The sequence below is a fragment of the Microcaecilia unicolor genome, chromosome 1 (genome assembly GCF_901765095.1).
Source record: "Microcaecilia unicolor chromosome 1, aMicUni1.1, whole genome shotgun sequence".
In the NCBI taxonomy this organism is placed as follows: Eukaryota; Metazoa; Chordata; class Amphibia; order Gymnophiona; family Siphonopidae; genus Microcaecilia; species Microcaecilia unicolor.
The window spans coordinates 378,237,921-378,250,079 of NC_044031.1; the positions used below are offsets into that span (position 1 = coordinate 378,237,921).

At 42.0% G+C, this 12,159-nt stretch overlaps 1 protein-coding gene across 4 annotated transcripts in view; it reads left to right on the forward strand.

Moving 5' to 3' along the window:
* The window catches only part of NCF4 (neutrophil cytosolic factor 4), a 122,796-nt gene that overhangs the window by 81,099 nt on the left and 29,538 nt on the right, over positions 1 to 12,159 (forward strand). For all 4 annotated transcript variants that reach the window (XM_030210088.1, XM_030210105.1, XM_030210097.1 and 1 more), the window contains one exon: positions 4,600 to 4,698. In XM_030210088.1, the coding sequence (XP_030065948.1) occupies positions 4,600 to 4,698 (99 nt within the window). The remainder of the gene's footprint in view (positions 1 to 4,599; positions 4,699 to 12,159) is intronic.

The window sequence follows — 12,159 nt, forward strand, 5'->3', positions numbered from 1 at the left end:
CTGATGTGTAGATTTAGGCACAGAGGGCCATATTCTATCACTACGCATGTACATTTCAGAATGCCCACGAAATGCCCATTTCCCCACCCATAACCATGCCCTTTTTTGTCTGCACATGTTAGAAGTTAGGCACAGTGCATTACAGAATACGCTTAACGAGTTGTACGTGTAAATTCTAATTATTGCCAATTAGTGCTCATTATTGCTTGTTAAGTGCTGTTATCAATGCTAGTTAGCTTGTTAAGCCAATTAAGCAACATGTTTTTTTCTATAACGTGCCTGGATTTCGGCGTGGGTTTCTAGGTGTACTATATAGAATCTGGGGGTAAACGCTAGAGATGACCATAGGAATATATGTAAAAGGCCCACCCAGTTTGCTATCTGGGCACCAGCACTGAATATTGCCAGTTTCAATAAGTGCCAGCTCTGCTCAGATTCCGTGCATGGACTGCCCTGGCACTAATTGGATAGTGTGGGACCCAGCGCTGCCCAGTTAATGTGCCACTAAATATCAGCTGATAGCCTCTCCTGCCTATCTAAATCACTTTGAATATCTTTTTCTAAATAAAGTATAATTTTCTTCTTCTTAAATGGAATGTTCAGGTCCTTTACATTAAAGTGAAGGAATCCTAAAGTTTGCGGTCATCTGTATTTGAGGTTGGATATTTAACCAGCTATTGTCTGTAGTGATGCAAAGTAATCACATATATTACCTCAAATAAGGGCAGATTGATCAATCTGCACAACCAGAATTTGACACCCCGAGCGGTGGGTAGGTGTGACCGGTGAAATAGTACAGCCAAACGGATGAAACACAAAAGTAAGTATTTATTTAAAGAGATTCTCAGGCCTGTTACTTCACAGGGCCCAAGACATAGGGTGGGAAACCTCTCAGTCCAACAACAGAGTCTTAGGCAGCAGGCCAAACACAGTCCATTGCTGTTGGGTTTGCAACGCCCCAAACACAACCTACAAGGTTCTGGGTTTCTCCCCAGACTCCAGGTCTGGCTCCCACCAGACTGCAAAACAGTTTTGCAAAGTCAATTCAAAAGTAACAAAGGCTACCTAAGCCAGGTCACGATTATTGAATGGGTGCTTGAGTTCCTTCCTCCCTGGGCTGCCTTAACTTCTGCCTGGCCCTGCCTTTTGAACTTCCCGGTCGTGACTCAGCCCTTCTTGGCTTACTCTCTCCCGGGGCAGGACCTGCGCTTTTAAGGTGGCCCAGGCTACTTACAGAGGGACTTTTCTTAAGAGTGAAGGGCAATGTCCTATAAACCCCATCACACAGAAATATACAATAATGCTGCAACAGGCAGCAACATAACATTTTATATTACCTCTGTGCCTGTAAGGGTTCTTCTTAGAGTAATTCCCTAGAAGAAGCCCAAACTCCTTTTATTCTGATCCCTCCCTTCCTGTTACCCCTAACTGAGCTCCAATCATTCATACAATCAGCCCAAACATACATAAGCAGTAGGATACGTGAAGGGGTATAATTGAAAGGGGTGCCCAAATTTTCTTGAGGACGTCCTCGCAGGACGTCCCGGCGAAGGGGCGGGGAAACCCGTATTATTGAAACAAGATGGGCGTCCATCTTTCGTTTCGATTATACGGTTTGGGGACACCCCAAATCTTGACATTTAGGTTGTCCCTTGAGATGGTCGTCCTTAGATTGGGTCATTCTGATTTTCGGCGATAATGGAAACCAACGGACACCCATCTCAGAAACGACCAAATGCAAGGCCTTTGGTCATGGGAGGAGCCAGCATTCGTAGTGCACTGGTCCCACCTGACATGCCAGGACACCAACTGGCACCCCCGGGAACTTTGGTCGTCCCCGTGACGGAAAGCAGTTGGGGACGCCCAAAATCTGCTTTCGATTATACCGATTTGGGCGACCCCTGTGAGAAGGACGCCCATCTTGCGATTTGTGTAGAAAGAAGGGCGTCCTCTTTCAAAAATAAGCCTGGTATTGGGTCAGCCTTTCTTAGAAAAGGTTCAAAGAAGAACGACCATAATGATAAAGAGGCTGGAACTCCTCTTATATGAGGAAAGGCTAAAGAGGTTCGTGCTCTTCAGCTTGGAAAAGAGACGGATGAGGGGCGATATGATTGCAGTCTACAAAATCCTGAGTGCTGTGGAACAAGTAGAAATAAATCAAATTTTTACTCGTTCCAGAAGTACAAAGACTAGGGGACACTTGAGGAAGTTACATGGAAATATTTTAAGACAAATAGGAGGAAATATTTTTTTTACTCAACGAATAGTTACGCTCTGGAACTCATTTCTGGAGAATGTAGTAACAGTGGTTAGTGTATCTGGGTTTAAAAAAGATTTGGACAAATTCCTGGAGGAAAAGTCCATAATCTGCTATTGAGACAGGCATGGGAAGCAACTGCTTGCCCTGGGATTGGTAGCATGGAATGTTTCTGCAAATTGGGTTTCTACCAGGTACTTGTGACCTTGTTTGGTCACTGTTTGAAAAACAAGATACTGGGCTAGATAGACTGTTGGTCTGACCCAATATGACAACTCTTATGTTCTTATCTCTCTACCCTGTTCTGACCTTACATTACCACAAATTTGTCTTCTTTCACTGGCTAAATGACTTAGTGACTAGAAATTGATCTTGAACCCTGAAAAAACAGTGGCCTGCTGTATTTCAGGCCACCATCCACAGCCCTCCTTGGTCCTTTGTTTCTTTGATATGGACATTTGTCCAGTGGAATTGTTTCGATATTTAGATGTGATTCTTGATTTCCATTTATCATTTCATGCACAAACTTTCGCATATCATGCAATCAGGCTTTCTTTCTGTCTCTATGTAGGCTCCACTTTCCATGTAGGCTACTTGATTTTTCTACCTTACATACACTCACACATGCGTTTTTGATTTCAAAACTTGAATACTGCAGTGCTATATATGCCGACATTCCCAAACTTCAACTGATATTTCTTCAGATTCTGCAAAATATGGTAGCCCGTTTCCTATGAAATGCCCATACGTATGATCATGCTTCTCCACTGTTTGCACTGGCTGCTGGTCCACTAATGAGTCTGGTTCAAAATCCTGTGTTTAACTCACAAAGCATATCACTAGAGTGTGCATTAATATTTATGCTCTTTAACTGTTCCCTATACCATTATTGTGTTCTTAGGTCTATTGATTCCAACTGACTGGTGTTGACACTGTGAGTCAACTAGAGATGCTGCCTTTTACTATTTGGCACCGTAATTGTGGAATAATTTACCACCTTTTCTCTGTACTGGTTAGTGTTTACTAAATTCAAATCTGGTCTAGAACCCCATTTCTTTGACCTTGCTCTCAGTAATCTCCAGTAATACCGGTTTGATTGAAGGGGGTCTGTTCACTCAGAATGGTCTTTCCTGGTATGTATATTAAAATCTGTTCTTGCTTTAGATGCGTGAAAGCTTGAGCTACCTGTTTCTATTCCCGATTGGTGTTCCTTTCATTTTATAAACCGCTTTGACCTTCATGACAGATATGGCAGTACATCAACTCTGATGGTAAACATGAATTTAGGGGCCCTTTTACTAAGCAGCCGTAGGGCTAACACATGGGTAGCATATGCCAAATTGACACTACCGCCGAGGTAGCGCGGGCACCCGGATGTAATTTCGAAGTTGGCGCATGCTGTTTCCTGCGGTAGAAAATATATTTTTATTTTCTACCATGGGGGGAGTTCCCAGCAGTAATCGGCAGCATAGCCACATTGGCGCATTCTGCATGATTACCACGCAAGTGGCGCATGAGACCTTACCACTAGGTCAATAGGTGGTAGTAAGGGCTCAGGCAGAAAATAGCCGCGTGGTACTTTTAATTTTAGTGCACGGCCATTTACTCTCCCATTAAAAAGACCCTTTTTCCCAGCTGTGATAAAAAATGGCCCGGCACGTGCCAAAAACACACTACCACAGGCCACTTTTTTACCGCAGCTTAGTTAAAGGGCCCCACAATGAACATCCTGGTTCCACTGAGAGAACAATAAGAGCCCTGGGTACTTGTTTAAAAAGGAACAAGGAGACAGAGGTCAGATTACCTGAATAAACATGTAACATCAAGACAGAGCATCTGGAATCTCAATCTGTTGTTTTCCCTGAATCCCTTTGAGCAATTTTTGTTATGAAGGTAAATAAATAAATTTATTTATGTATATATTTATTTTTTAATTTCTTATATACTGCCTGCAAGCCACTAACCATAACTTCTTGAAGTGACTAAACTGTAAAATTCTGTTTCAATAGTGTTTTCTAGACGCTAAATAAACCTAAGCTGTCATCTACAAATAAGAAATCCAATTTGCATAATCAGTGCCTTAGGATATCATCTAATTATTTTTATTATGATATAATTATTGCACATTATGGTTGTTGCAATAATAGAAAATGATTTGTTTTGCAATAGCTTATAAAAATATATTTGTTAACATGCTAATTTTCAGACACTGGGATTTTATTATACATGGTTGCTATTCTGTTCCAGACACAATGACTTACGATTGCATAACAGAGTAAATAATATAAATATTCATTTCATAATGCTGCTCCCTGCTAATGTGTTTTATTTTTTTTTTCCAGGCACTCTTTGATTTCATGGGCAACAGCACACTAGAACTGAACTTCAGCAAAGGAAGTCTCATCTACCTGCTGAGCAAAATCAATAAGAACTGGTTAGAGGTGAGACTCACATAGGTTGTCAGAGGTCTCCCAGGCCTAGACATTACTAATTTAATCAGAAGCTAATTCTACAACTGGGTGTCCTCCATTTAGGTACACCAAGGCCTGCAGTAGGAACCTATCCTGTAACATAACCAAAGCGCCTAGGTTCCCTTATAGAATGCTAGTGTAGCCTGATATTGGCAAATCTAACACATAGGCACCAGGGGCGTATCTGGACTTCGGTGGGAGGGGGGGCCAGAGCAAGAGTGAGGGGGCATATTTTAGTCCCCTCCCCGGCGCCAGCGCCCCCCCCCCCCACCATTGCCGGACCCCCCGCCACCAACTTTGACCCCCCCCCACCAATGACCCTGTCCACCCCCCCTCCCGCCGCCAACCCTCCCCGCCGCCGTCGCCTACCTTTGCTGGCGGGGGACCCCAACCCCTGCCAGCCGAGGTCCTTCCATTGCAAAGCTGGCGGGGGACCCCATCCCCCACCAGCCGAGGTCCTCTCTTCTGTTGCAGCAAAGCTTCCTTCAGTTTCAAATTCTGAGTCTGACGTCGTGCAGGACATCAGACTCAGAACAGGAAGCTTTGCTGCAACGGAAGAGAGGACCTCGGCTGACGGAGGTTGGGGTCCCCCGCCAGCAAAGATAGGCGACGACAGGTTGGCGGCAGGAGGGGGGTGGAGAGGGTCGTCGGCAGGGGGGGCCAGGGCCAAATCTACAGGGGCTCAGGCCCCCGTGGCCCTACGCAGATACGCCCCTGATAGGCACCCACTTTTACTAGGCTGTTGTAAAAGGGGCCCTGCGCTAGCAGCAGCAGCCAATTTTGCCACATGCCAGGGCCCCTTTTACAACATCTGGTGAAAAGGCCCAAAAAAGAAATGGCCATGCGGTAAGTTTGCACTTGCTGTGTGGCCATTTCAGGGGGGGAGCACTTACCGCCACCCGTTAAGGTGGCAGTAAGGGCGCCATTGCTAACCTGACAGTAACCGGGCAGTGCCCAATGCTGCCCAATAACTTCCAAGTAACCCCCTGAGGAAATATTTTTTAAATATTTCTGCTAGCTCCGCAAATGGCGCAGGCTTGGGGGAGGAATTACTGCTGGCACCCATGTCGGGTCGGCGGTACTTCTGGGTTGCCAGGCGGAAACTCTTTATTTATTTGTTGCATTTGTATCCCACATTTTCCCACCTATTTGCAGGCTCCTATGTGCAGACACCTCAATGTAGCAGGGACATGCGTAACTCACAGTAATCTGTAAGTTACCCATGTAATTGGAAGCCTCAGCGATGTCCTCTCCATGCTTCTCTTGCAAATACCCACTATGTGAGTTAAACAGATATTTGCAGAACATTACTTAAGCAAAATATTGACATATACACTTATGTGCACACATATGTGCATATAGGTCACTATCTAAATATTTTAAATATTTATGGTTTCTCTAATGTGTTATGACTCCAGAACTTCCATTGATGTGGGCTTAAATGGCTTTGTATTGTATATGCAAAATAGTTTTTGTGTATTTCAAAACGTTCTTTGTGGTTTCTTTGAAACTTATAAATAAAGTTTTTTAAAAATGACATGCATACCCCCAGATTCTATATGCCACCCAAATTTGGGTACAGATCCAAGATCTGCATACAAACTGATTAGTTAGCAAGCCATTAACAATCAAATACTGACATTAATTGGCACTAATTTGAACTTACATTTAGCTCTGTCTACATGCTACTCTATAACGCTGCACATCCAAAGTATCTTGTGCACAACTTCAAAGGTGGCATTGCATGGGAGGGGCATGGGTGGGTCAGGGGTGTACCAGAAAGTTTGGCCCAGTATTATAGAATACTGGGGTTACATGCCTAGCCTACAAGCCAGGATTTACTCCAGGTTTCAGGAGGCATAAGTCCTCACACCCGAACTGGGCAAGCCTAGTATCCTGTTTCCAACAGTGGCCAATCCAGGTCACAAATAGCTGGCAAGATTCCAAAACAGTAAAACAAATTTTATGCTGCTAATCCTAGAAATAAGAAGTGAATTTTCCCAAATCCATTTTAATAATGGCTTATGGACTTTAGGAAATTATCCAAACCTATTTTAAACACTGCAAAACTAACTGCTTTTGCCACATTCTCTGGCAAAGAATTCCAGTGTTTAATTACACATTGAGTGAAGAAATATTTTCTCTGGTTTATTTTACATTTACTACTTAGTAGCTTCATTGTGTGCCCTTAGTCCTAGTATTTTTGGAAAGATTAAATAAGCAATATTTGTCTACCCATTCCACTCCACTCAGTGTTTTATAGGCCTCATATCATAACTCCCCCTGCCATCTCCTGCTGGAAGAGCCTAGCCACTTTAGCCTTTCCTTATAGGGAAGTCATCCCATCCTCTTTATCATTTTCATCACCCTTCTCTGTACCTTTTCTAATTCCATTATATCTTTTTTTAGATTCCGTGAACAGAATTGCACACAGTATTCAAGGTGTAGTTGCACCATAGAGCAATACAAAGGCATTATAACATTCTCATTTTAGCTTTCTATTCCTTTCCTAATAATTTTGCTTTCTTCACCACCACCGCACACTAAGCAGAGGGTTTCAATGTATCATCAACAATGACACCTATATCCCTTTCCTGGTCGGTGACTCCTAATGTGGAACTTTGCATCACGTAGCTTTAGTTTGGGTTCCTCTTTCCCACATGCATCACTGTGCGCTTGCTCACATTAACATCATCTGCCATTTGGATGCCCAGCCTCCCAGTCTCGTAAGTCTTTCAATTCTTCACTGTCCTCTTGTGATTTAACAACTTTGACTAACTTTGTGTCATCAGCAAAATTAACTACTTCACTAATTATTCCCATCTCTAGATCATTTATAAATAGGTTAAAAAGTAGCAGTCCCATCACAGACCCCTGGAGAACCCACTCTCTACCCTTCTCCATTGAGAATACTGACCATTTAATCCTACTCTCTGTTTTCTATCTTTTAACCAGTTTTTAATCCACAATAAAACATTATCTCCTATCCCATGACTTTATAATTTCCTTTGGAGTCTTTCATGAGGTACTTTGTCAGTTACCTTTTGAAAATCCAGATACACAATATCGACTACTCACCTTTATTTACATTTATTCCCCCCTTCAAAGAAATGTAGTAGATTGATGAGTCAAGGTTTCCTTTGTCTAAATCCATGTTGGCTTTATCTCATTATTCCATGCTTATGTATATGCTCTGTAATTTTGTTCTTTAAAACAGTCTCTACCATTTTGCCAGCACCGACACCATGCTTACTGGTCTATAATTTTCCCAGATCACCTCTGGAACTCTTTTTAAAAATTGGCATTACATTCAATCTCCCATTCTTCTCTCTTAAGCAAGAACTGGCAGCTTCTATCTCCATGGGCTTGTTCTGCTTCCCCTAATGCAGAGCTTCTTAACCTTTTACCACACAACCCCAGTTTAACACTTAAAAATTCACATGACCATAGATTCATGATGAAAACAAAATAGCTCTCTCTAGTTGATGCTTCTGAGCTAGAGGTGAGTTGGTGCCTACCCCTCTCCTGGAGATAAGTAGGCCACTTCTTTAGGGCTACTTAGCAGATCACTTCTTTGATTTTCTAGCAGGCTTAGGAGTCTCTCTGTCTTTATGACAATTCTTAATAGTAAAAAGATTCTCTATACTCTAAACTGTAAGCAATGGGAAAAAAATCTCAAAAGCCAGTGGTAATGAAAAACAGAGAGGAAAAACCTCAAGAAGCTCCCAGCCGATAGCTGACAGAGCAGGGCTTCTTCAACATAGGAGAAAAACCTCCCTGGTTAGTGTAATCACAAAATCAAGAACTGAACAGACACGGACATGTTCAAAAAAGAGTTTAAATGCTTAGCTGTAGAGTCTCTTTCTTCCGACTATGGCACAAACAGACTGTGACCAATGATGGCCAGCGTTTTATAGAGCTGCGTCAGGGTCAATTGATCAGAAAATTTAAGCTCCGTTCAAAAATACTCCATAGTTCCATCAGTATGTTTGAATGGAGTTTAAATTTTCTGACCGATTGACCCTGACGCAGCTTTATGAAACGCTGGCCATCGTTGGTCCTAATTAGGACAGACAAACAGGACAAACAAGAGATAAGAGAATATTAAAGTGAGGATGATAAAATAAGGGTTCTGAACAAGTGAATAAGGGTTAGGAGTTAAAAGCAGCATCAAAAAGGTGGGCTTTTAGCTTAGATTTGAGACGGCCAGAGATGGAGCTTGACGCCACCGGCTCAGGAAGTCTATTCCAGTCATATGGTGCAGCAAGATAAAAGGAACGGAGTCTGGAGTTAGCTATGAAGGAGAAGGGTGCAGATAAGAGAGATTTACCCAGTGGACAACACTTGTGTATATATTTTATAAAATACGCACTGTACCAATTCTTACTGACATATGCAAACACAAACTTATACCTGTCTCAGAGGCAGGTATAAACCTTGTATGGAGCCTTCAGGGAGAGGCAAATTTTAAAAGGCATATATGTTTCCTGTACCAACAGACCCACATACCTGCCTGTGTGCCTTTCCTGCCTATGCACCGTGGCACAAAATTACCCTTATTTCATCTGTGCACTCAGAAAGGAATGAATGAAACTAATTAGGCATTGAGCATTGACAGTGAGGGCACCAAGACATGAAAACAAATCTCATGGTCCATAGTGTCCAAGATAGCCAAGAGTTTCAGCACAACCAGCACTAAGTCCATGGCTTTATCTAAATTCTCATGAAGGGCACTAGTTACGATCAATAATGTTCCCTCAGTGCTGTAGACAGCTCAAAATCCCAAGTGGCAGAGGTCCAATAACTTTATATTATGTACAGAACACTAAAACTGAGCCAGCTCTGCATGCTCAATTAACTTACTCATAAAAAAGAGATTTAAAATTGGCCTACAATTATTTGGTTCTGTAACATACAAAGCAGTTTTATTAGAAAAAGGATGAACAACCATCTGTCATGGGCATCTGTCATAGGTAATTCTCTGTCATATGTATAAGAGACTTGGCAAAGCTAAGCCTCCCCAAAATCTAGTGGCTCAGCTCAGTCTGAAATAGAGCACCCAGACACTCTGTTTTTTTTGTTAATAAAGTTATTGTTCTTCCTACTACAGTCAGCAGCAGAAGACTTGCATAAATGTGAAACTGGTCCTGCAGCAGCACATGCTGAAGTGCAGTTAAGCATATCTTCATTTGTCTGCTTCTAAATGGGGTGGGTGTTTGTGACTGGGACAGCCTTACTTAACAGAACAGCAGGGGTAGCCAAGACTGAAAAGAGGAAGACTGAGGACTGGAAGGTAAGAGAAGGAGAGCATGAGGGGTAACATAAGAGGAGATACAGAGAAGACAAAAACGGAGAAAAGAGATGAAAGATAACAATCAAATGTCAGCGACAGATGTGGAGAAAAAGAGAAAGCAGGAGAAGAAAGAAGAATTTAAAATGAGACCCTGGAAAAGAACTTAGATTAAAACAACATATAAAACAAGTGGAAAGGAGAGAGTGAGACCAACCCGATTAGTAAAATGTGTCAGCTTTTGAAATTTTCAACCCTGGTAATTTTATATTTTACACAGTACAGAAGGAAATGTATTTCTTTTTCTCCAGTATTGCTCTGCATATGGGGTTTGACGTCTTATGATTCCTAGTTTTAGATTGTGGTCACATTCTGTATCTGAGGGCATGTTGGTATTCTGTGGATGTGACAGAAGAGAGGTATTCTATGTATGTTTAGTTTCTCTGCAGGAATCAGTAGCAGTCTGACTTGTTCTGTTTTCCCAGCTAACAGTATGCTGGTATTCTAGGGTGCTGCCATATGTGGATAGAGTTGTTGCTATTTGAGTCCTGGATATTAGTGCTGTTTTAGTATGACAGGTTTTCTATATAGTTCTGGAATTTGTTTTTTGCATGATTTGGTTACTTCCAAAGTACTTGTTAGTGCAGAGTAGGGATGGGCTATCATTTGTAGTGACATAGAATGTCAAAGACATATCCTATTCCACTGTATGTTGTTACCAAAAGAAACAAGCAGAAAAAAAACATGTAATGGGGTAAATTCTACATATGGCACCGAAAAATCGGAGCCCAAAGAGAAAACGCTAAGCACTATTCTGTAAGTCGTGCCTAAGGTAGACACATCCATTTGCACCAATGAAAACGTGGTACAAATGCCGGTTCCTAAATTTAGGCGCATAGACCTAATTGCACGTGTAATCCGAATTCATGCCCACACTTTGCCCTGAACAGCCCATGACCCTCCCATGACCCTCCTATTGCTGTGCCCCCTTTTCCGGGATGTGGATAACATTTAGGCACAGATCATACATCTAAATTTATATGCATACATCTTAATTGATTCCAGTTAGCGCCAATAATTGTTAAAAAGCCAATTATTGGTGCTAATTGGCTCATTATTTAATTAAGATGCTCGTGCACCCAAATTTGTGTGCACATCTCGAGGCCCGTTTTATAGAATTAGGGGGAATAAGTGACCATTCAACAAAGTAACATATTAAAAAAGTAAGTGACGGCAGATAAAGACCTGAATGGTCCATCCAGTCTGCCCAACAGTCACATTCATTATCAATTCAAGATTAAATCAACAATGAACATGATATTATATATTTGATCACAGTCTTTCTTAGGTGTTTCTGGGACAGAGACTGTAGAAGTCCGCTCTGCTCTGTTCATATGTTCCAACTACTGGAGTTGCCATCAAAGCCCACTCTAACCTATCCAAATCCATCTTGTCATTTGCGGGACACAGCCCGTAAGGTCTGCCCAGTACTGTCCTCATGTTCCAAATTAATGGAGTTTCCTTCAAAGCTCTCTCCAGCACATCCTACAACCAGATTGCTATATGCAGGACTCAGGCCGTACAAGCCAGCCCAGCACCTGCCTTAGTTGATACAGCCAGAGTTGCCATCTAAGTACCACTTGACATGCAAACTCATATACAATTCTTTAAGTTTTATTTTTAATACCATTCATTTTCTAATTAGAGATCATCTGTGTTTCGAATTCCACCATAGTTTTTTTTTTCTGTACCATCTCCCATGGGAGGGCATTCCAGGCATCAACCACCCTTTCTGTGAAAAAGAATCCTTCTGATATTACTCCTCAGTCTACCACCCTACAACGTCAATTCATGTCCTCTAGTTTTACCATATTCTCTTCTTGGAAAATATTTGTTTCTATATTAATACCTTTTAAGTATTTACTTCTGTATCATATCTCCCCTGTCCCTCCTCTCTAGGGTATATATATTCAAGCCTTTCAGTCTCTTCTCATATGTCTTTTGGTGCAGGCCCTATATCATTTTTGTTGACTTCCTCTGGACCACTTCTTACATCTTTAGCAAGATACGGCCTCCAAAACTGAACACAGTACTCCAGGTGGGGCCTCATCAATTATTAATCAACAACTTCCTTTCTTCTG